Source organism: Elaeis guineensis, chromosome 2 (assembly GCF_000442705.2).
Source record: "Elaeis guineensis isolate ETL-2024a chromosome 2, EG11, whole genome shotgun sequence".
Taxonomy (NCBI): Eukaryota; Viridiplantae; Streptophyta; class Magnoliopsida; order Arecales; family Arecaceae; genus Elaeis; species Elaeis guineensis.
Window position 1 is genome coordinate 109,614,754 of NC_025994.2, and position 23,274 is coordinate 109,638,027.

General features: G+C 37.9%; 2 protein-coding genes and 1 long non-coding RNA gene across 3 annotated transcripts; 2 read left to right on the forward strand and 1 right to left on the reverse strand.

Annotated features, from left to right (window-relative positions):
- The first annotated feature begins 107 nt into the window (after positions 1-107).
- LOC105048464 (uncharacterized) lies at positions 108-16,325 on the forward strand. Its single transcript, XM_010927772.4, has 8 exons — positions 108-709; positions 4,375-7,585; positions 7,725-7,809; positions 7,951-8,018; positions 8,106-8,171; positions 8,263-8,352; positions 9,460-9,636; positions 15,138-16,325. The coding sequence occupies exons 1-8, from the start codon at positions 330-332 to the stop codon at positions 15,171-15,173; spliced, it is 4,113 nt and encodes a 1,370-aa protein (XP_010926074.1). The 5' UTR covers positions 108-329; the 3' UTR covers positions 15,174-16,325.
- Positions 16,146-22,827, reverse strand: LOC105048473 (dihydroflavonol 4-reductase). The gene is made up of 6 exons (XM_010927782.3): positions 22,587-22,827; positions 20,547-20,716; positions 19,696-19,890; positions 18,901-19,060; positions 18,339-18,531; positions 16,146-16,615 (listed from the first exon to the last, which is right to left on the reverse strand). The coding sequence occupies exons 1-6, from the start codon at positions 22,693-22,695 to the stop codon at positions 16,363-16,365; spliced, it is 1,080 nt and encodes a 359-aa protein (XP_010926084.1). The 5' UTR covers positions 22,696-22,827; the 3' UTR covers positions 16,146-16,362.
- On the forward strand, positions 16,615-21,031 carry LOC140855796 (uncharacterized). Its single transcript, XR_012139080.1, has 3 exons — positions 16,615-16,977; positions 17,065-17,119; positions 20,874-21,031. It is a non-coding gene; the product is annotated as an uncharacterized lncRNA (long non-coding RNA).
- Positions 22,828-23,274: the final 447 nt, after the last annotated feature.

Sequence of the window (23,274 nt, forward strand, 5' to 3'; positions counted from 1 at the left end):
ACGTCACTTTCCGCGATAAATCGCCGAGTGCGAGTATATAGTCTGTCTTTACCACCGATTCGAAGTATACTCCCCGCCCACCGAAAAAAATCGCCCAAAAAGAAGAAAAAGGGCAAAACGAAAGCTGGCACCGCTGAATGCTGATGCTCCCGAAGCACTGCTTCGCGTCAGAGCTAAAGAACACCTCCAATCTTGTACCCGAAAAAAAAGAACACCTCAGTCTCGCTCTCTCTCTCTCTCTGCTCACAGCACCAAAGAAGAGAGAAGAAAGGAAGGAGGGGGGGCGGGGGGGAGAACCCTAAAATTCTTGGCGGAGCTCTTTCTCTCCCATGGAGGAGCTGCCGGTCGCCCGCCTCGGCGGCCGCGCCTCCGCCGGCGGCTCCAAGAAGGCCACCAGAGGGGCGGCTGACGCGGCGAAATTGGCCTACGACGACGTGTTCGGCGGGCCGCCACGGTACGCGGTGCCGTTCGCCACCCGATTGGACGACTACTCTGAGATCTTCGGCGGCCTCGCCGGCACCTGCTCCATCCCTATGCTCGACCTCCCGCTTGCCATGGGTGGCCTTGACGATGCGCCGGTCGACGCCCAGAGGTCCACCTCTGATTATGCTGAGATTTTCAGGGGCTTCGATGGTGGGGAGTTTGCGGTTCCCTATCAAGAACTGTTCGCGGAGCCCAAGAAGGAGGATATTTTTTCTTCGAATGAGAGGTCTTCTCTTTCTTACTGATTTCTTGATGTTGTTTTACGGGAAACTTTCTCTTGTCTTTCTTTTAATCTTGTTCTTCTTCGAATATTTATAGAGTTCATGGCTAAGTAAGTTTTCTGCTATTTCTTGAGAAGAGTAAGTCTTCTACTATAGAAATAAAAGATTTTTGTATGCTTTTGCTTTTAACTGAAGCTATTGTTTAAAATGCATAATTAACTTAGGTTTTTGGGAGGGATCGTGCCCAAATTCTTGGTTGAAACAAGCTGCCGTGGAGAGAAGTTTGTTCCTTTGCTTCTAAATGGTATTTTGATCATTTAGGCAACTGGGGGATTTATATGGAGCTAACTGTTGGTTTCATGGAGGTCAGTAGAGCATGAGCTTTCCTTCGCCATTGTTGTATCTGGCAACTTCTGTATCGCTTGGCAGGGTTGGAAAACGATAAATAAAGCAGGTTACCATGAACATTCTGTTTTGTCCCTTTCCTCTCAATCTCTTTTCATGAGATGTTCTTCATGTCATTTCATTCGAGAGCATCTACTTGGACGATTTGTGCAGTCGAGATGACTAACTTTGTGCAGTGAAGAATAATTGAATTTATTGGAGATTGAGGTTTTCGGCTAAGCAAATTGGCAAATTATATAACAAATGAATTGTGAAAGAGAAAAATCAACTGTTGGTATCGTTTGTTAATTATCTGTTAACTGTGATGTTTGTCCTCTTTAAATGAAAGTACAAGTTTGCTCACTATGATGAATCTTATATGTCAAATATGGATATGAATGTTGTAGACAATTCTAAAGGGCTAAAAGAGAGGAGGGGACCAGTAAAATTAGTTTATATGTATATCCAAAATTTTCTTCTTTGGCACATGAACTTCCAGCTACTTTCTTTGTTCCCTCCCTTTTCTCTTTAGCCTTTTCTTCTTTATTACAGCAGGTATCATCCTTGAATCACTTCCTGTATATGATCTCTGTCTGTGTGCACGCGCTCCAAAGATTAGCTTGTCCTTTAAATTTTATTCCTATTCGTCCTACTCATAGGTAATAATTGGTAAGAACTTAGTTTCCATATTTAGTAGTGGTGTAGGAGAGGATTCAGGTGTGGGGAAACAGATCTCTTTAAAAAAAGAAAAAAAAAAAGCTGCGAAATTTTGCAGTAAATAATTTCTAGAGAGTTTCTGGAGTCGGTGCAGCACCCTAAGTGGAAGTTTGAGCTTAGATCAAAAGTCTCTGGTAAGGATCAAGCTTGGTCTGCACTATAATCTATAAGCTAGAGCACATTTTAGGAAATAATATCGAAGGTATGGGTTATACATGTGCTGAGTTGGGCAGCATTACTCATGGTCTTGGGTGGTGGGAAGGGGTTAGTTGATAAAGGTTGGGTGGAACAACAAAGGTTGGCACGTTGCTTTGTGGTCGTATAAAATAGGAGGAAGGAGGAAATGGATGAGTAAGGGAAGAGGAAACGGGGAATAAGGAGAGATGATATAGGAGGAGGGTAGGTAGCCAAATAGTTAGGAGTAAAGAAGAGAGGAGTTATGATAACTTATGCCTTTTCTGTATAGCCATGCAAAACTAGTAAAATGTTAGCAGTCCCAAAACACTATATACATGCACTAAAATGATTTCCACTTTATTTTCTTGACCTATATTATTTAATTTTTGCTTGACATTTCCTTATTTTAATTAATAGTTTTTGTTTTTTTTAGAAAAATGTCGACTATAACCATTAAAATTGCTGGAACTACCAAAATTAGAATTCATTTGGCATGGATCAAACTTAGTAGCAAGAATCTTCCACTTAGGTGCAACTAGGGGTGGCAATCGGGTTGGGTCAAGTCGGATACGGCTCAGGTTGGATGCTGATCCGGTAAAAAATTTGTCAACCCGAACCCAATTTATTTATTAAACATATCAAAAATTCAAATATGAACCTGATCTGTTTGTTAAATAGGCAACCCGATCTGGCTCGCATAACCTATTTATTAAATGGGTCAAATCAAGTCCAATGGTTTAAACAGATTAAGTTGTTTTTAATGGGTTAAACAGGTGAAATGGGTTAAGTTAAAAGGGATTTAAATAAGTTAAGCAAGTTTTAAATAGGTTAAACATGTTTTAAGCACGTTAAATGAATTAAATGGATTATTTAATTCAACACGACATGAATATTAAATGGATTAAACGGATCAGATGTTTACCCCAACCCAATTTGAATATTAAATAGATTAAACGGGCTAACTTATTTATGATTTGAATCCGTTTAACCCCAAACCGAACGTACTTATGGTAGGTCCAACATGGGTTGGGTTGACGTGTTGGATCACATTTTGCTAGCCTTAGGCACAACACCCATTTTGGAATCTCCCCAAAAACTCATCCGTGCACCTGTTTCCTTATTTAGGAAAACAAATATCCACTTCCCGTTGCCCACACCCTAATCTTCTTCCCCACCCATGCCCAATTTTTGTAACTAAAGGCTGAAATGGAAATTTAAGCCAACTTTTCAAATCTTTCTTGCAATTTCTCTAAGACTCTGTTCTTTCACTTTATCTTCTTTTTGTTCTCTTTTAGTTTTGGTATGAAACATTTAAACCTTCATAGAGACCCCAAAAATCTGATTGAGCCTGTTAATCTGGTACCACAATCATATCACACCTTATTATGCTTTTCTTTTGACATCCATAATTCACTTAGGGCAAAATCTTAGGAAACTAGAAATTTCTAGCAAACAATTTATTTTACTTGTCTTTCTTTAAAATCCTTCAAAACCCAAGTAAACTTTGGTTATTCATGTCTCAGTTCTACCATCTTCATTGGCAATTTTTTCTTCAGAGTTCAGAATCCGATGTCTACTTTCCAAATTAACTATAATTTGAAGTATATATATAAAAAAAAAAATTTTAGAAAATCAAAATATTTTCACTTATTACCTTTTAGTCATCCTGGGAAAGAAGGCTATTGCCAGTATCTTCTTACACTATTTTTTATGTTTGAACACAATTGTTGATTTTGTCTAGCACATCCATTCATCATAATTCTACTCGATTTTTTCAATTTTTAAATCACTTGAAAAATTGCTTCTGGTTCAGAAGCCATTGGATGCAGTCATATAGTACCATGGTTGATCAGTGCAAAATTTACGTAGCAACAAAAGATGGGGTTGTGCTCTACATCTTGATAATTTCCATATGGACTATTAAGAGAAACTATCATTGAATTTCTTTTGTGAAACATATAAATCTCTTCTTTGTACATTTTTGGAAAACATTAATAGATACTCCTGATTATGATTTGTTACAAAGTGTTTGTCACAAGATGAACAGCATATATAATTGTTTTTTGAATATCAGAAAAAGTCCTGTGACTATGTAACTGTTATACATTGGTACAAATAGCAGTTCTGCACTTCCGTTTGGTTTCTGATGATTTTATACTTGCACGTTTGAAACTATTGCAGTTTAGCACTCATCTGATATTCGAACTCGGTAACTGTTGTTCAGTACATATAGAACATTAAATACAGTTGTTTACTTTCTATGATGTAGTTTCTTTTTGCAGTTTTTTTTTCTGCTGGTATGTCAGAATCTTTGATTTGCATGAATTTTCTGACTTAAAAGATGTGTAAAACTAATCATTTTGCTTCTACATATTTCCTTTTAATTTAATAGGGAACAAAGAAGAACTGGATTTGGCCCACAGGTGAAAGAAGTATCTGAATTTCCTCCAAAATATCATAATGGAGATCGTGTGGGATGCCCAGAAGAGGATAAATTCTCGTCTAACTCTAACCATGCAGATGACATCTCAAAACAGCTCAACATGTCATATAACAAGATGAGCCGAGGAAACATAGAGGATGCAGTAAGTGGGAGAACACATGTAACTCAACTTCATGCTGTTCCTGGATTTACAATCGTGGTTGATGGTTGCGACCCCCTGCAGAATAATACAAGTGACAATTCTCTTGACATGGTAACTGATAAGATAGCCAATCTGGATCAAGGAAGAATAGTTCCACCAGCCTCTTCTGGCGACAGTACAAAGAGTACAGGAAGTGACTTGAAAGCAGACCAGAAATCATATGCCACTAAACCGTCTGCCTCACAAAATGATCATGCAAAAGTAAAGCACCATTCATGCTCTTCTAGTGATCACTCAACGTCCACGGAGGATGTGTCTTCCGTGGATGCTACATATTTAACTATATCTGACATTAGTCTTCGGACAAAACCCCTGCTAATCCCACCACCATCAAGGCCACCACCTAAGTTATTTAATAAGCAGGGACTTTCTGCAGTAAAGACGTCTGCAAATTCAAGCACTGATCTAGATGAAGTAGAACTATGTAAACCTATTTCAAATCATCAACCTCGCTATGTTGTGGTCTCTTCAAAAAGTCATGCACATCAGGAGTCTGTGAAGGACCATTCACCTTCTTTCTTTGATGTGGAGGTAGATGCTAGTTCAGCTGCTGCAGCTTCTGCTGTTGCTATGAAAAAGGCAATGGAAATAGCTCAAGCTAGATTAAAATGTGCCAAAGAGTCAATGGAGAGGAAACGTGATAATCTTCAAAGCCGCAAGAAGTTGGTTCAGCATGAAGCTGTAAAATGTACGGAAAGGAAGGTGGAAAAACCTTCCCAAGAAGTAGAAAGCTTCAGTCAAGTGCAAACTCGGCAAACAGTGGTAAAGGAGGATCAAAAGATAAATGGCATTGGTTCAGAGGAAAGACATGTAGTCAAAAGTGCAACCAAGATAGCTATGGGTTATGAAGAGAAGGAAACGCATGTAGCATCAGCTGACGAGTATCAACCGTCAATGCAAGGGAATGATTTTAAATCTTCTGCAGTGTCCCAAAAGTTGGAAAATAATTCTGGAAAGTGGAAAATGGATAAAGAATTCTATGAGCTGATACATGATGAGAAGAAAGATAAAATGGCCAGGGAGACCTCCGAACGAAACATTATTGCGAAGAATACAAAAGAAACCACGATAATTAGTGAGTATAAGGAAAATATCAATAAAGATGCTGGATGGGCCTATCAGTTTACAAGAATCCGTAATGTGGGGGAAGATACTGGAAATAGTGAAAGGGCAGAAAATATTATGAAATTGAATGATGGTGATATAGCTTGCAGGGTGGGGGAAACCAAGTTGGTACTAGGTATGATCCCAGAACCTTGTGTGCATGAAGAAGAAAAAAGTATGCTTGAAGAGGATCAGGATCTTGAGCAAGATGAAAATGAGAACCCAGAGGAGGTTCAAGAGGCCAATGTTCATGAAGAAGAAGTGAAAAAGCAAGGTACTAGTGAGAAGTCTCTTGCACGTGGAGAGAGTGAAAAGACACCGAAACCTTCAGATGCTGCTTGTAAGTTTGAGGGGAATTATGCCAGTGAAAATGAAGAAAGAAAGTTAGATGCTGCTAAAGAGGCTTGTGAAGATGAATACAATGAGAAGAAATGGAGTACGGCTGACAAAACATGTGTACCTTTTGAGCATGAAGACAATTTGAATGCGGACTGCAGAACAGGTATTCAGGATGAAATCAAGAAGGAAATTGAAGCCCCTCATGGACCATGCATGTGGAAAAGAGGGGAGAAAATGGAAGCAGCTCAGGCAGCTAGTCAGTGTGAAGATTCTGAAAAGACAAGAATTAAAGGAAAAGTTGAATGCTGTCATGCAGGAAATGGACATAGATCAGAAGACAGCTGTGTGCGACTTGAGCAGGAAGAAAGTAAAGAAGTAAATGTGACTCAAGTGGCATGTTTCTCAGCGAAAAATGAGTTAAAGCAAGGTGCTCCAGAAGCTGATAGGCTGGAAAGGGATTTGGAGAAACATAAAGCAGCAATAGGGCCTATGGAACATAAAACAGCAATGGGGGCTATGGGGCATGAAGAACAAGAGAAGAAAACAGCATCAGCGGAGGAGGCTTGCTGGCAAGATTGCAGGGAAATGAAAGCATCAGATGCTCAGCTGGCATTTGTCCAAAATGACAAGAAACAAGAGGGACATCATGTGCTGCTTCAACTGGAAAATGAGCAGGCTGTATTTGAAAGTAGCCAAGTGGAGAGAAGAAGTGAGGATATTAAAGAAGTTCATGTGGCACCTGATATTATGGAAGAAGTTAAAAAATTGAATGGAGCTAGAGAGGTCTTCCAGGGGGATGTAGACACAGTTATGGAAGATGTTTGGCAAGCTTCTTTTTTGGCCAGGAAAGTTAACATACCAAGTTCAGCTCAAGATGCTATGGAGAGAAGTGCTTTGGCATCCAATGGAGCCGTTGAAAATGTTCAACAAGCTTCTTTGTTGGCCAAGAAAGGTGAAATACCTAGTTCAGCTCAAGATGCAATGGAGAGTAGTGTTTTTGCATCTGATAAAACTGCAAACAATTTGCGTAAAACAGGAGAAAGGAAATATGAAAGCAGAACAGAAAGAGAAACAGATCAAGTGAAAGAGCAAGCAAGAATATTAGAAGAGAAAGAGAGGGAGAGAGAAAGAAAAAAAGACAGAATTGCTGTTGAAAGAGCTACCCATGAAGCATATGAAATGGCATTTGCTGAAGTTCGGGAAAGGGCAGACAGGATAGCAGTGGGGAGAGTTACTGCTGAAGCTAGACAAAGAGCACTGGCAGAGGCCCGAGAGAAAGCAGAAAAGGCTTTTCTTGAAGCTCAAGAAAGATCACTACCTGAGAAAGCTTTGAGAGAAGCTAGATTGAGGGCAGAGCGGGCAACCGCAGAAGCTCCAGAGCATGCCGTTGAAAGAGCACTTGCTGAAGAGACTGCTTCAGAAGCAAGAGAATGCATGGAGAGATTTAATGCCACTTCTAGCTACAAGATGAGGAAAGATAATGTTGCAGAGGATCATCTCAAGTCCAGAGATAAGGTAGATAATTGAATGAGGCTAAAACATGGCTTTTGCACCAGTAGAATTGTCATATGTAGACCTATCTACTCTTTGCTTCATATCTTCAGATGTTTTTAAACTGTATGACATTGGTTAACTGTCTGATGAACTATGGCAGGACATGCAGGATGTTGCACATAGTGCACTTCAGAGTACAAATTCTTCTAGCACCTTCCAAAGATACTCAGATTTTAACATGCAAGGTCATAAATGATTCCTTGAACATTCATTTTGATATTCCCAGTGCCATCCATTTGCACCATTTTGCCTTGGTGATGCATTTCTTTGTTTCTTGTCCTTGATCTTATTATGGTCTCCTTTTCTAATGATTAATTTTGAAGCAGCTGAGGGCGAATCAAATTTAAGATATAAAGCTAGACTTGAGAGACATCAACGGACAGTGGAACGTGTGGTATGTGAAGTATCTAATATTGGCCTTCTTTTGTTTTAGTTTTCATTGCCTATGTCTTTGTTTAATTATTTAAATTGCTATTTTCAGGCAAAGGCTCTTGCAGAAAAGCATATGCGCGATTTTATTGCACAAAAAGAGCAGGCCGAAAGAAATGTAATGATCTAATTTACGATGAGGATTTTATAGAACTAGCAGTATATTGCTCTTCCTTTAGTGACCATCCTTGAACAAGCTGTGGTTGCAGAGGTTAGCAGAGTATTTGGACGTTGAAGTCAAGAGATGGTCAAATGGAAAAGAAGGAAATTTGCGGGCTTTGCTGTCAACACTGCAATATGTAAGCATTTCTTTTTGTCTTTGATTTTACTTCCATTATGTATGGAAGCATCATTTATACTTTTCATTGTGCCAGCTGCTTTCTTAGCAGTGAAAAAATTTTTTAAGATCAATGGGTTAAACTACTTCTGTACTACAATGAAATACCAAGTGCCTATATTGAAGTTCTTAACAGTTGAATTTTCCTGAGGAGAGCCAAAAGGTTGTAACCTCTTGTGTGCAAAGTTTAGGTCTCTCCATGCTTATCTACTAATAAAAAGTTTCAATGTAAAATATTTGCCATATTTAAGAATATTATGGCCTAAATTTATAGAATGCTGCTGACACAGTACTAGTTCTTTCAAATTTTATTATCTCTTTAGATAGGTTTGAAGAATTTTTTTTTCCTTATATCCTTAGCAATTAACTTGAATGACTGAATCTCTTTCCTGACATCAAATTCGTTCATGCAACTTTAATGCTGTTAAATATTAGAGGTCCACCTTCAGTGTTGCATGACTCTATGTTATGGATGTTACATGTATCGAAGTTAAAAGGAAATGGACCAATGTATTCTGCATTTCTCTTATAAAAAAAACGCGAAAGCTCAGAGCGGTAAGCATATGAAACCATGTATACAACATTTAGTGGGTGAGTGAAAGTTTCAATGAGTGAGCTCGACCTGACAGTGAAAGGATGTGGGGATTTGGAGTGTCTGAAAGTGGGTATATTAAATATTTTCTGTGTATAATCATGCAGTTGCTACTTAATGCTATCACAGATTAGTACTTGGACCAACATAGACATTTTATATACCATGTCTGAATGAGAGTCCTTGCGTGAATTCTGCCTGTCTAAAGAATCTGTTTGATAGGTGCTTATCTGGACTTTTACTGATATAATAGGAAGATTATGTGATTCCTGGGCAGTCTTTTATTTTGTTCCATTTTCATGCTAGCATAATTCATTTTATTAAAAAGATTGTGAGTCCTACCTAATTATGTTGTCACCACAAAATTCTCTCATAACATTTTGCTGGTTTTATGACGTTCAGTCTGCACTAGTAGCCAACATGACTTTGATAAGTATGTGCGGTGGCACTGTTTTCACTTGATCTTTTACTTCGCAGATCCTTGGGCCTGAGAGCGGTTGGCAGCCAATTCCATTGACAGATGTTATAACAGCTGCTGCTGTAAAGAAAGCTTTCAGGAAGGCTACTCTTTGCGTTCATCCAGATAAGTTGCAGCAGAGGGGTGCTAGCATTCAACAGAAGTACATTTGTGAGAAGGTTTATGATCTCCTGAAGGTGTGTTCCTGATGTTGCTCATCTTTTCCTGATTATGTAATTGAAGAAAATTTTCAATCTAGCAGCCACACCCTTTACCCAAGTTTTTGATATCTGCAGAAAAAAATTAATATTATTCCTGCTTGCCTCTTTGAGTAATCACAATAAGCTTCTAGTTTGTTTGGGCAATTATGAAGCTGGATGCTGGTAAAAGAATATCTTGCATATGAGAAAATGTACGTAGAAGCACAATTAATATGAAGATATCCTTTTTATATTTATAAAATTAGTTTGTCGATAAATTGTAACAATTGACTTTATATTAAGGGTTTGTATGTCTATTCTACAAAATACTCTGTTAAAAATTGTTGGGTGGATGAGGATGCATGAAAGATTAAAGAAGAGTTTAGCTCGATGGACATTGGGCATTACATTGATACAAGCGGACTAAAACATGTATGTGCAATTTTAGAAAATGTTTAAGAACATAAAAGTGCATGCCTGATTACTAGGTCATTGTCAAAAATGCTCAGTAATGAAATTTATAAATTAAAATTGGAAATTGTAGTTTGTACGAACTTGAATTTTGGCTATACTTTCGCATGTTATAACATTAAAGAATAACAATACGCTCAAGAAAAATTGGAAATAAGGCAGGAAAAAACCAGCCTACAAACTTGAACTTGATTGAGACAGGCTTCTTTAATTTCTTCTTCTTCATCATCTTCTTCATCTTCAGAAATACTAGTAATAGGCTTCCAGTCATCCTTCAAGGAAGTTGACAGAACAAAAGAGATATTTATGTGAATAAGAAACAAAGCAACTTGGTCTCTCATTATTCTGTAACATGTTGCAGCCTTATCCAGAATCATCTGGAGGCAAGATAAGGGGATCAGAATGAATAAATAGAGGTCCTCTTTGAGGTATCTGAGTTGTGGTTTCATCTTGTGCTACAAAATGAAGCAAATTAGTTTTGATTAGTGTTTTGCAATGGACAGGGAGAAAAGATGGATGCTTTGCTGACTTTGTGGTAGAAGATTGAGAACTAATTTGAAAATTTAAGGGATTTCAACAGCAGTACTGCTGAATAAATCAAATTTTGCAGTTAAGAGGCTTAAATTTATTATCTGGAATGTTAGCAGGGTGAGTATACGTAAATTATGGAGATAGAGAGGAAAGATAGATGAGAATTGGAGAGACAGTACCAATGAATTAAGGACTGGGTTTAGGTTAGCATGAGTACTTCAGGTTTTTAGCTGTTGGCATTACATGATTAGGGTAAAGAGAGTGGTGAAAAGGAGACAAAAGCTGGCTTTTTAGGATAAGGGCTAAATATTAAACTCACTTTCTATATGAAGGGTCCATGTAAAAGTCTATGTGAAGATTGTATGGAAAGCCATGCTTTGCCATTTATTATTTCTGAAGATATATGGATCTCAAGGTCATTGTATTTCTTTTTGCTCCTCATGTGGGTAAGTTTCAAATTAGAATCCCACCATTGCAAGGTAATATTTGGAAAGGATGCTGCTACGATTGAGAGAAGAAACCAGAAACAGAAGGTGAAGGTGCGGGACAGGAGTGATGGAATAGAGAGAATTCAGATAGGAAAAGAGGTTTGTATCTTGTAATGTTTACCTTGACATGTGCTGCAGGTAAGGGCAGGGGACCATTATCTTGTGCTTGTATTGATGATAATGCAACAATGCTAAATTGCAAAACTAAAATGGAGCAGCTGGAAGATAAAGGTTAAAGTAGTATATAAAAGGGTTTTGGAATAATACATGGATATTTGAAGGCATGATACCTCCCTTTCTGTGGAGCCTTTGGTACATCTTTATCTTCACAGGGCCTTGATTGGAGTCTTCTAGCATCATACGAATTTCTTCCCGATTTCAGAGTATCACACCACGCAAATTCCCAGAGTGTCATAATGCATTTAGGCCCTTACATCAATAGAATTTGTGGGTACCTCTAGACTCCTAATAAATCTCAAAATTCACCAACAAAGGAAAGCCTCAATTCAAAGAAACTTGCTAAATTAAGCAAATTGTCAATTTTGGGCTTCTGATAGTAGAATTCCTGTTGGAGGGATTTGGATGGCTAAAGTCTAGCAAGTAGCTCTGACTCTGGCTGGGTTTGGCTGCCAAGATCTGCGAGCAGCAGGATTTGGATGGTGCAGTTCCTACCATTGGAAGAATTGGATGCAGAAGTGTAGACATCAGAATATCTGATCTTGACTTGAACTTGGATGATGATGCATGCTGATGCTGGGCTGATGTCAGCAATCAGACAATGTCTGGGTTATGTTAGAATGTTCAGACAACTATTTTGCGCCATCATCTGCCTTTGTGATATCTGGCACCTATATATAGCATCAATCTGTCATTCTTAAATTATTTTGTTACTAAAGTTCACTGCATTTAGAGAAGATGGAGCCACAATGCTTTTGCTTTTAACGCTCTACTAATGGGATCTCTGGAGTTGTGTCTCCATGCCTAAGTCCCGCTCTACATGGGCCCCAGGCCCATCTTCGACCCCCTATGGCCCCCTTGACATTAACAAAAGCACATTTTTCGTATCGTTATGGGGATCCCTTGCCCCTCTGGCCCCACACATGTTCCCCGCAACCCCCCCTTCATCACCAGTTCAAAAATAAAATCAAAGATAACAGCATCTTAATTTACCTACATTCAGATGCCATGATAATGGATGCTTAGACCATTCTTTTTTTTGTATGTGTGCAAGCTAAAGAACCTTGCATCTATTTTCCCAAACACATAGCTCAGGATTCTTAGGTCTTTAATCTTGTTAAGAATCTTGAAGCCTAGAGTCTATTCAACCTCAATGACTTGGTCTAGATTAAATTAGATTAAATTTAAAGAATGAGGCAACTTAATCCTTGGTCCTTTGTTGATCTCTCCCCTGTCCATTTTCTATAATTCTGAACCTCCTCCTTGGGACATGAACAGCTCCTTTGCTAAAATTCATTACCATGTTCCATCGCTGTTGGTGATGCAACACCCCAGCCCCTTCTCTCTCTCTCTCTCTCACACACATTGATTCACTAGCATCAGCTGATTGATCTGCAGATCATCAGGATGAAGCGTCCTCATTGCAGAATAAATGTTCCAGCATTTTGGATTTCATCTCTTTCATATATATTGTACTCGAACTAAATATTAGTAACTAACAAGTTCTATTTTTTGGTTAAAAAATTTAGATATTAACATCATAGTAACTTCTAGCATTGTTTAAGTAAGATGCTTTAAGGGTTGAATGGTGACTCATGATTGATACTACTTTGCCCCCCTCTCCCTCCCAACCCACAAACAAAAATTCTCACTGTCTCAGTCTCCCCCTGAACTTTTCCCTCTCTCTCTCTCTCTCTCTCTCTCTCTCTCTCTCTCTAACAGGGCATGTGCATTATATGTGTTAAATACTATTATATCATATATGCTTGTATGCATGCTTATGTAGCTATATTTGTAGTCCCAGTACTGAAAACCTAGGGCACCCATTAGTTTTTTTTTTTTTCCCTTTTGAGATTTGCAAAATTTGAATGTAATTGGAAAAAATTATGTTAGAAATAATATTCTCTATGTTTTGTTGCTTGTAGATGTGAGGTGGACCATAGATCAATATCTACTGTTTACTAAGTGGCCCGCTTATGTACTGATGGCCTTCAATTTTTACCTCATCACAAGTTCACAACAATAGAAATTAGATATCTTGTTTCATGATCAGTTCTCTTAGAATCTAATCAAGAAAATAAGTTAAAATTTAAAATTTTAAAGTCGATGTAGGACATAAGTCCTGTTAAATACTTTTGAATTAGATTTTCTTTCTAATAGATGATGATTATGATGGAAAGTTGGGGAAAACCAATAGATGATGATTATGATGGAAAGTTGGGGAACACCCTAATGACAAGATGATATCTTAAGCAGCCAACTTGGCCATCTGCAAAACCTGAATAAAATAATTTGACTCCATCTCTCTAACTTCTAAAACAAAGATACACATCCTAGTATATCTGATATTCTTGAGTAGCATCAAAGGTGTTGATAAAAAAGTTGCTGAAATCTCCAAGTATTGATACTAGAAACCTTGGTTCGATTCTGGCCTTCACCCAAACAAAAAGGGTGGAGCTCTGCTTCTGCCCCTTCTACATATCAAAAGATAAAAAGGACATTATATTTGTGTAAAATCTCAGGGATCCATTATAATGTATGTTAATTAGAGAAACCTTGCACACTCTGATTTCCCTCTAGACACGTTGCAGTTTACCTATTGGCCAGCCTAGAAGGGCATCCTTCTAACTGGAAGAGTTACAAAGAACTGGCCATATGTAGTGATTGTTTAACCAGCTAGATATGATTAGCAATTGACTTATATTAGAAACTTTGGAAATCACATGGGTGGGAATGAAGGTCTGTGACAATTAGGTAGAACCACCTTCTGTAGCATTTGAAAGCCAAGGGGAAACCAGACTTGCTGCCTTACCATTGGCTGCAACCTTGGTCTTTCATCTTCTGAGTTCTTATTGTTTTTCCAGAAGTTTCATGGACTTCCTCGCCTTCACGACTTACAAGACTGTGATTCCACAACATTGTGCTCCTAGAAGACCACTTATGAGCTGTACAGTTTCAGTTCCACATTTGCAGGAAAACTAACAGCACATTTTCGGATGGGAAATAGTCGCAGGAGAGAGGGCACTGGGTTCAGGTCACGTTACTAAATACTGTGACATTTCTTACGTGGATGTGCCTCCAAAGGAATTCTGAGTCATGGCTGTTGTTAAATTATGGTTGTCATGGTTGCCTGATTTAAGGTTCACACTCTATTTAGCGTACAGCTCCTATGCCAGACTTTCTGAAACCACGTTCCACAAGGCAGTTTTGGTGGTTTGGAAGATCAGGCTTCTATGTCCCCCATTTGTGCATCTTTGGAAATGAAGTTTGCAAGTGATTTTGCTGGTCGGTATTCGTATTGCCAATTTTTGCCCAGGATAGGAATCACCATGAACTATGATTAACAATGCCAGCTCAAGCCCTGAATATAATTTGGTATATTAGTCAAATCATTTATGCTTTCATTCTTTCTATGATAATGAAAATTGTACCATGTTGGTCTCAAGATGCTTGTCTTTGCATACACCTATCTTATTTCTTATTTGGAAAATAGGCCTTGGTTGCTGTACAAATGATTGGTTTGCTATCTTCTCGTCTATGTTTATTACTTAATGAGTCAACTTAATCACATAATATTATTAACCTATACGTGCAAATATATACTTGCTGTTTAGTAAGGAATCTTGCTCATAGAAACTGAATCTTTCTTATCTGATCGTTGTTTTGGTTCTATGCCCCAGTTAAAAGCACATATTACCTCCTTTGTTCTAATTTTGTAATGGTCAATAGGTCATATGCAGATGAGATTTTATGCATACTTGCGGTGAAGTTTTACATGTATGATGTCATATGAATGTCACTATTCTCTCATTAACATGGTGAGTTGTGCAGGAAGCTTGGAATAGATTCAACTCAGAAGAGCGATAGTAGATGGAATGAATACTACGGACTTCAGAGTTCAAGCTTTTGTTGATTGCAGAGTAAGAGGCAATGTAATTTTGGATCCAACAAGTTTGATAACATTGCTCAATTATGGTCATTCTTCTGAATTTGTGTAAAGATGCAGTTTCGAGAAACATATTTTAGAATGCTAGTCCTGCTCCAAACAGATAGCCCAAGTGCTTCAATTGCGATGAAATCCATGGTGCAACCCCCCCACCCCAACAAAAAACAAAAAAAAAAAAAAAGGAGAAAGAAATAAAGAAAGAAAAAAAAATCTGTGTCCTCTAGCAGATGACATAGGTTGTTTGATTATTATATGATAATGACCCAAACAAATGCAGCATGTGAAATTCTTGGCCTGTTGAAAAACAACGGGAAGAGGACTGCAAAATAAACAATTTGGGTTGCCTATCAACTAGTTATGAAAGGTAAAATTGACATCTAGCTGACATATTGCGTGGGAACATGTATGATTCTGCTAGACCTGGTTAAGCTGACACTTATGGGACATTGATGCAGCAAAAAGGGACCTTTTATTGCAGAGCGCAATTTTTTTTTTTGTCACCAAAAGAACTCTCTCAAGAAAAAGATTTTATATTGATCAGGCGGCTCTCGTCTTCCTAATTGAGCCATTAGGGTTTGAGTCAAATGGGTGGGTGTGTGCATGACACTTTATGTCTTAAATAACCAGTTGTCTTCGTTTTCTCATCTTTTGGTGGGTGAAATGTACTGGCAGTTTTTCTCCTTGGACCTTAGTCAACTCTAAGAACACAAAGGTTGACATATGTTGATGACAGTACTTTATGCTCCGCACTTTCTTTTGTTTGTTGGGGGCATAGAAGCCAAGGGGCCGGGCACATATTCTCAATTTTTTGCATTAAAAAAAATAAAACAGCATAAAGGGGTAAGAGACATCACATATTTTTCCCTCTTCTCTTTTTCCCAGATCCCTTTGAGTGATAGAAATGTTCACCAGCACTTGCATTGATTATTGAAATAAGAATGAAGCACAACAGAGTAGAAATCTTGAGCAGCACATGGAGATGGAGAGTTCTATGAAGTACAGAAGAAGAAAAAAAAAAAGGAGCACACAGATGGAAAAAGCTTCTGAAATACAAAAAAAAAAGAAAAAATAAATTTAGTCGCACACCACCGCGCCATATTATTCTTCAATTTAAGCTCTCAGGACTTTTGGATCATCAAATCCATTCACTCTCTTCGCATCCATGGCCACGTGTTCTCCAGCCTCATTGCCAATGCCACACTGCGGTTCCTTTGTTTGGAGTGGCAGCAACTTCTTCTCCCTGCATGTCTGAATGGCAGCATCGAACATGTCCTCCATGGAGTACCGGAACTTGAAGCCAAGGTCTATGAGTTTCTTCGAGGAGAAGCACACCCGCCCAATTCCATCATCAATCCCCTCAAACCTACAAGAATAACTTGATTTCAGTACCACCATTCCTATGGAGGAGAACATAGAACTAGTGGTCTTTCAGAGCGACATCGGCGAATTCGCCCGTTATTATCTATCTTATAGATACGGCATGTTGGGGAGCATGCGGTGGTGGGCAGGTCGCTTAAAATACCAATATCCGCCTCTGCAGCTAAATATCTCTACTGTTCAAGGATTTGTAATGTAAGCTAGGTTTGATGCGAGTTCCGACTATGGTTCGACGACTTGAGCTCCATGTGCAACAGCGAAACAGGAACGGACTGTGCGCGAGGCTCGGCGTGGGTTTGCTACAGTGTTATTTTCCCCTCAAAAGAGTGTACTTGAAGCATAAAAAAGGTAAACATATTTTTCTATTTCCCTGATTTTTTCTGTTTATTTTTTTGGTGTATTTTATTAATTAATTATTTTATTGCTGGTTTCTAGGAGCTTTGTTGGTTTCGGATCGATTGAAATTTGGGCTGCTCAATTTTTTTGTAAGGTCAAGTTTATCAGTCATTGGTTAAATATTCAGCATGTTTTATCATTTTTCTTTTCCGCATGAAATAATTATGCTATCTTTTTCATTAGGTTTTTGTCCCTGCTAGCTTCAGATTTTGTTCTCAATAAATTATTTAAGACTCATTCCAAGAATTTCTTAGAACGAAAACAAGTTTGAAACCCTAGACTCAATCTAAACATGCCCGAGATTCCTGGACCATAACAATTCACTGAATGGTAACATATATTACTAAATTTTGTGTTATTTGTAGCAGTTAATTGTAGTAGCATACTGGCAAAAATTTGGTTAATTCACATGATGTATCGGAAAAACATATTTCACATGCAGGGCTTATTCGACTACAATGTACATGTCAATAAATCATATTTTTGACTCTGTGATGGTCCATACCTGATTCTATCTAGTCACACATGCTGAATGCTTGGTCACACGATTGTTAAATAGAGTTGTTGATAATAATAGTTTAAAGGTATGTTGTTTGACTTCCTATTATCACTGTCTACTAAATTCAGGTGACAATGATCCTCCTTTCAGAAGCAAGCATAAATAATCATTTAGCATCCAATTGAAATCCTTAGGCAAATAACATCGTGGATGTCAAGCTTCAATTATTGCCACTAGCACAATATAAAAACATGAAATAAGGCAGATCAATCAATTGCGAGAAGAATAAATGGAGTTCATACTACAGTTTGATAGCCTGTGAAATCCATACTGAACTTCCATAACTTCTTGCTAATCCAAAAAAGATGATGTGTGAATATTCAAAGGTCACCTCAAGTTGACCTTTGAATATAACTTTTCTTTATTTATTTTGCTTTTGCAGTCTTAATTTTTCAGTCTAGAGATAATAAGCCATATTTTATGCAGACAAATGTATGGTGAACAGGTGTGCAAGAAAATTAACTCCCAGAAGTCATCCTATTATACCTTAGAATTTGCGGTTTCATATTTTATATAATGATATAGAATGATATTTTACAATAGATATATTAAATCTTGAATACATAAATTGATAGCCATTTCTCTAATTGCTTTAATAATTATTGCCCGACGAAAGTTTTGAATTGTTTGAGAATGCAAAAGCTGATTATTAAGTTCCTAAGTTAACAAACTCTGGCGCATAATGTATGGGCATTTGCTAGTCCTGTTAGTATAGCCATATTGCTTAATCCAGAGCAATGAAGAGAGCACTTACTTTTGGGGGATGCTGTACTGAGGATATCGCTCTTTCATCATTCTTGCAAGTTCATAGATGGTAACATCATGAGAAGAGCAGATGTATCTTCCATTTGCTTCTGGGTGCTCGTAGAGGAATATATGAGCAATGCATAGATCATCCAAGTGAACAAATTGGACTTGTTTTAAAATCGAGTAGTGAGGTTCATTTCCTGTTAAGATTCCATTGCAAGAGTTCAGTAATGATGAATTTAATCTTCTTATGATAAGGGAGAACAAGACATCCATCTTGTGAGCAGAGGTAGTTTCTGTATTGAGTCAAGCATTAGAGTGCTCATGCTTGCTGTTAATAGGTCTAACAGATAAATTTCAGTTAAACACAATTAAGCCTTGATTTGGTTCTGAGCATGCTGGTTGTTTCTCTAATGTTTAGGCTGGGGTCTATGAAGTCAAAGTTATCCTTTAGGTTGTGTGGATAGTATAGCTTCTATTGCTAACAGAATATCTCATGGAGCAGAGTAATTTGTTACTTTTTTCACAATTTGAATGTCATAATTCATTAGTAGCAGGAAGAAATGTACCTGTGATTAGTGATAATGCAGTGATCAAACTGGGTGGCATTGACGAGCTGATGAATGGGCCAACAACAAGGGTTGGAATGATGCTGATAAAGTGAATGCCATTCTCCCTCGCAAACTCCCATGCAGCTTGTTCAGCTAGAGTTTTGGATACAAAGTACATCTGTACACAGATAATGGCTCGTTACCTTATGATACCCTTGCCCCTCCATCCTAAGAAAACAAGGAAGACTGCTCTATGGATTTGTATGGAACATACACCAACAATAACTGAATGGACTTTCAGGATTGGTACAGGCGCTTTAGTCAGGTTTTTCTACTATGATTTGGCTTTCTGAACAAATTCATGGTAACTTACACTTAAATATCACACAAGCAGTGTTCAACCTTTTTCGTTTTGTTTCCTTCTTTTGTTTTTTAGATAAAGGGTGGGAGATCCTACTGACATTTGACTAATTACTTCACCTTTTACTCTTAAAAACTTTACAAATAACACCAACTGATATGTGTGGGAATTATCTGGATTGTTCCAGTAACTCTAAGATATCAAACTTCTATGACCTAAGCAGGCAGACCCATACTCTAGTGGTTCAATTTGTTTTTTTGAGACTGCTACTGATTCATAGTGGTTCATAGTTTTGGGTGACAAGATATAAAATATGCCAAAAACTATTAACACAGTCGGTTCCCACCTCACTCTTAACTACTTGCTTTTCAGGAGATCCAGGATACAAATTTAGGTATTGCTGAGCAAATAGAAATAATACAAGAGATACAGGGCCAAACTTGGAAGCATACCCATCCAGTCATCTTGACACGCCGGCAGAACTCGATGTCGGTCCATGAGCTCTCATCATACTCTGACTTTAGGTGCTCTTGCACGTTCACAGTCCCAGCAGAGGAAGTGAAGATGACACGCTTTACTGTCCCAGCTTTCTTGCAAGACTTCATTATGCTCAATAGTCCATTAACTGTGGGCTTAATCACTTCATTCTAAAAGGAAAAGCATAATGTGACCATGGTGAATGAAAAGAAAAAAGAAAGTTTAGAGAGACTAATCTATCATCCAACCATAGCCATAATTATCTGGTCTTTTCCCAAGCAGTAACTATCTGAGGTCAGAGTCTTAAATCCACAGCCAATTCTATCATGTCTTATTGGAAATATGTATGCAGCACTACCTTTTATTTCCTAGTTGTTAGTTCAACCATTTTCTGAATCAACCGAAAGCGAGATCAGTAAGAATGTTAGGGTTGAAACTTGAAAATGATAAAAATTTGGAATATCTAATTTTACCTTTTATTAGTGAAATTTCCAATCATCTAAGAAATTAAGCACAAATGGAATGCCATTTAATCTCAATGTTTTCACATAAAATTTGTATGGATCTTTTCAGACTTACTATATATATTCAACTAGGGTTCAAATTTTAGGCAGTCCTAATTTGGGTTTCATCATGTACTGAAATATGTTGATTATGAACTCAAAAATATCGCTACCATGGTGGCAATGCGCTCCCAATATGCTTGATTTTTAATCATGAGGGTGGTGAACCCCTCTCCCTCCTACCCAATGGACTGGAGCATTTCAATTGCCTTAGACATGATTCCCACATTATCATGCTTGAAACTTAGAGTATTAGTATTCACCTCAGGGTCTTTGGACTCGAAATCCATAGGAGTGGCCACATGGAACACCCCACTGCATCCCTCAATCGCCTCATCGAAGCTACCTTCCTCATCAAGGTCTGCTTTCCAGATGGTGAGTCGTTCGCTGGCCCCCGGAAGATCCAGTAGAGGCTGGTTCTTCTTTTGATTTGCTGTGGAATAAAGAAGCAAGTTAGTTTTTTGTTAAAGATTGACTCCATTTTATTGTAGTAAAATTTATTTTCACATTGAGCTTCTACACATATGGAAATATGCTGCATGGTAATTAAGGCTCATTTTTGTGACACTGGCCTATGGAATGCTTTGCAGTCTGCAGAAGCCAAGCAAAATTACAGGTCCTTGCACCATCCTGGTTTTCTTCTCATAAAAACAAATGGGACAAGCCCATCGCTTGCACCATCCTACCTCTGAAAGCTGTTAAACGATAGCTCATCAGATACCTTTCTTTCTCCTCTTGTTTTCTTTTTGAATCATTGATGCTACTAGGCATTTTGTAGGCATGTAACATGTGGGCAAATTCCTTGAAGACCATTATTCACACAAAGATGAAATGCCATCAGTGCAACGTCTTTCCTTCGTGGCAGGCATTGACATGGACATGAACCAATCAGATCTCGTGGTAGCAACTCGAATTCGTTCGGTCATCTAGTTTGGTTATGAAAAATGTAACATTTTACACCTGCATTTTTTTGAGAGGGAGACATTTTTTGTTTTCTTCTATTTTCATATTATTACTAGTAGTGGTTTAAATGACTTTGAAGAACTTATAAGTTATCAAGTTTGAAATATAAAGGTAGGTGATGTGCAAGATTTAGACAAACTTTAAGCTACATGGGCTCATTGATTATTACCAGTATTGGTTGCTCCACAATATTCAAAATTAGCGTTGTCTTTGGATGTATTATGTGAGTCATAGTATTTTAGCTTTTATCCGATTTTTGTATAACAAGTACTTGTTTGTTTGCGAAATTAATCATTTTTACTCACAATAAAAATTTTGAATAAACTTTTTTTGGTGCATTTAAACTTTTCAATCTTCTATTTATAACCTACAAAATTCATCTTTCGTGCTTCCCAGTTTTATATTTAAGAAAGGGATAATGAATGAAGATTCAATCTAAAATTAACACAACAGACTAAATGTATTGTTTTTAACTACAAGACATATTGCTCAATGAAGCGGGTGGATTCCAGCCTACATTTTTATCAAAAAAAAAAAAAAAAAAAAAAAGTTTTACTACTGATATGGCGGCTAATATCACTGGTAGTATTATCAAGATTTCAAAAGACACTTCCAGGTTATGATTCTAGAAGACTTGACTTCGATTAAAAACAAAAAGTAGGATAAATGAACATAATTTTTTTTTCAGTTCATTACCATCCATCCCTTAAACGTTTAAAATATTAGAAACTTTGACTTATTCTGGATCCCAAAGGTCCAACTGATCTGGAGACAGACCTTTATGGGACAACTTTCGGCTCTCTTCTTGCGACAAAAATAATAAAACAACATGCTAATGAGATCATCTAGGCTAAAAGAAATAAAGCATAACACATAAAACAAAGTATGAAAACAAAACATCTGATTGAGGATTCTAAAAAATGAATCTACAAATTACAAATCATAAAAGGCTTTATTTGTCTTCGATTTGAATGCTTAAATATAAGTCAGATCACCAATCGATCCTAAAATTTGTGTCTCAGTGATACAAGGAACCATCTTTTTAATTGGGCGATCAACTCCTTTTTCGAAGGTACATGGAGGAAGCGGAGTGCTATTCATAACAATTGGGCAATCAACAAAATTCCTAACCAAAAGCTTCAAACCGTGTGGGCTTGGGCTCTTGACCATCACCGATACGCCGAAGCTCAGTATATGCAACTAAGTTAGCTAAACGATTGATGTGATAAATCTATGAAAAAAATTAAAAGCTATTTGTAATGAAAAGAGAAAAAAAAAGAAGAAGTTAGTCTCTAGAGAGAGAGAGAGAGAGAGGGAGGAGCCGGAGATTCGCTACTGACAAGGGTCTCTAACGGTGGCTCTGACGATGTATCCTTCCTCTAGAAGCCTCATTATGAGCCATGTTCCGATGTAACCAGAAGCTCCAGTCACCACCACTGGCCCCTTCATCTTTATACCTCTTTCCCTCTCTCTCTCTCTGGGGTAGTGGTAATCACTATGTCACCTATTCCACTGAAGTGTGGGTGTGTATATATATATACACACACACAAGGCACGTGGAAGAGTGTTAGATGGCGTTTGAAAGAGGCGCCAGGTCTCTCCCTTTCTGCCTCTCCCCCTCAACTTATAGTCTAACAAATGGGGCAGGTGAGCACGTGCACCCACCATTCAAGCTGTAACGAGATGAAAACAGGAAATGAAACAATAGACGCGTGATACAAACGGGTTGTCGAATAAGGGGATCTTCTGGTCAACAAAAAAAAATTACCATCATTGGTTCCTATTGCTTCATTTTTGACCTTTCATAAGCAGGTACAGGTTGTATCTTTTTGCATGAAAAATAATCTATCTTATTTCACGATATTGGCCACCGGATCCTATCTTACACGGCTCTCAAAGCGTCCCAAATTTTCGATTCATCTACCTGCATAGATCTCAAAATGGTTATTGTACGATGCGATGATGGAAGCATGCGAATAAACAGGAATCGTTCTTCGGACGGAAGGTGCAAGTCGTGCCCTCGTAAGC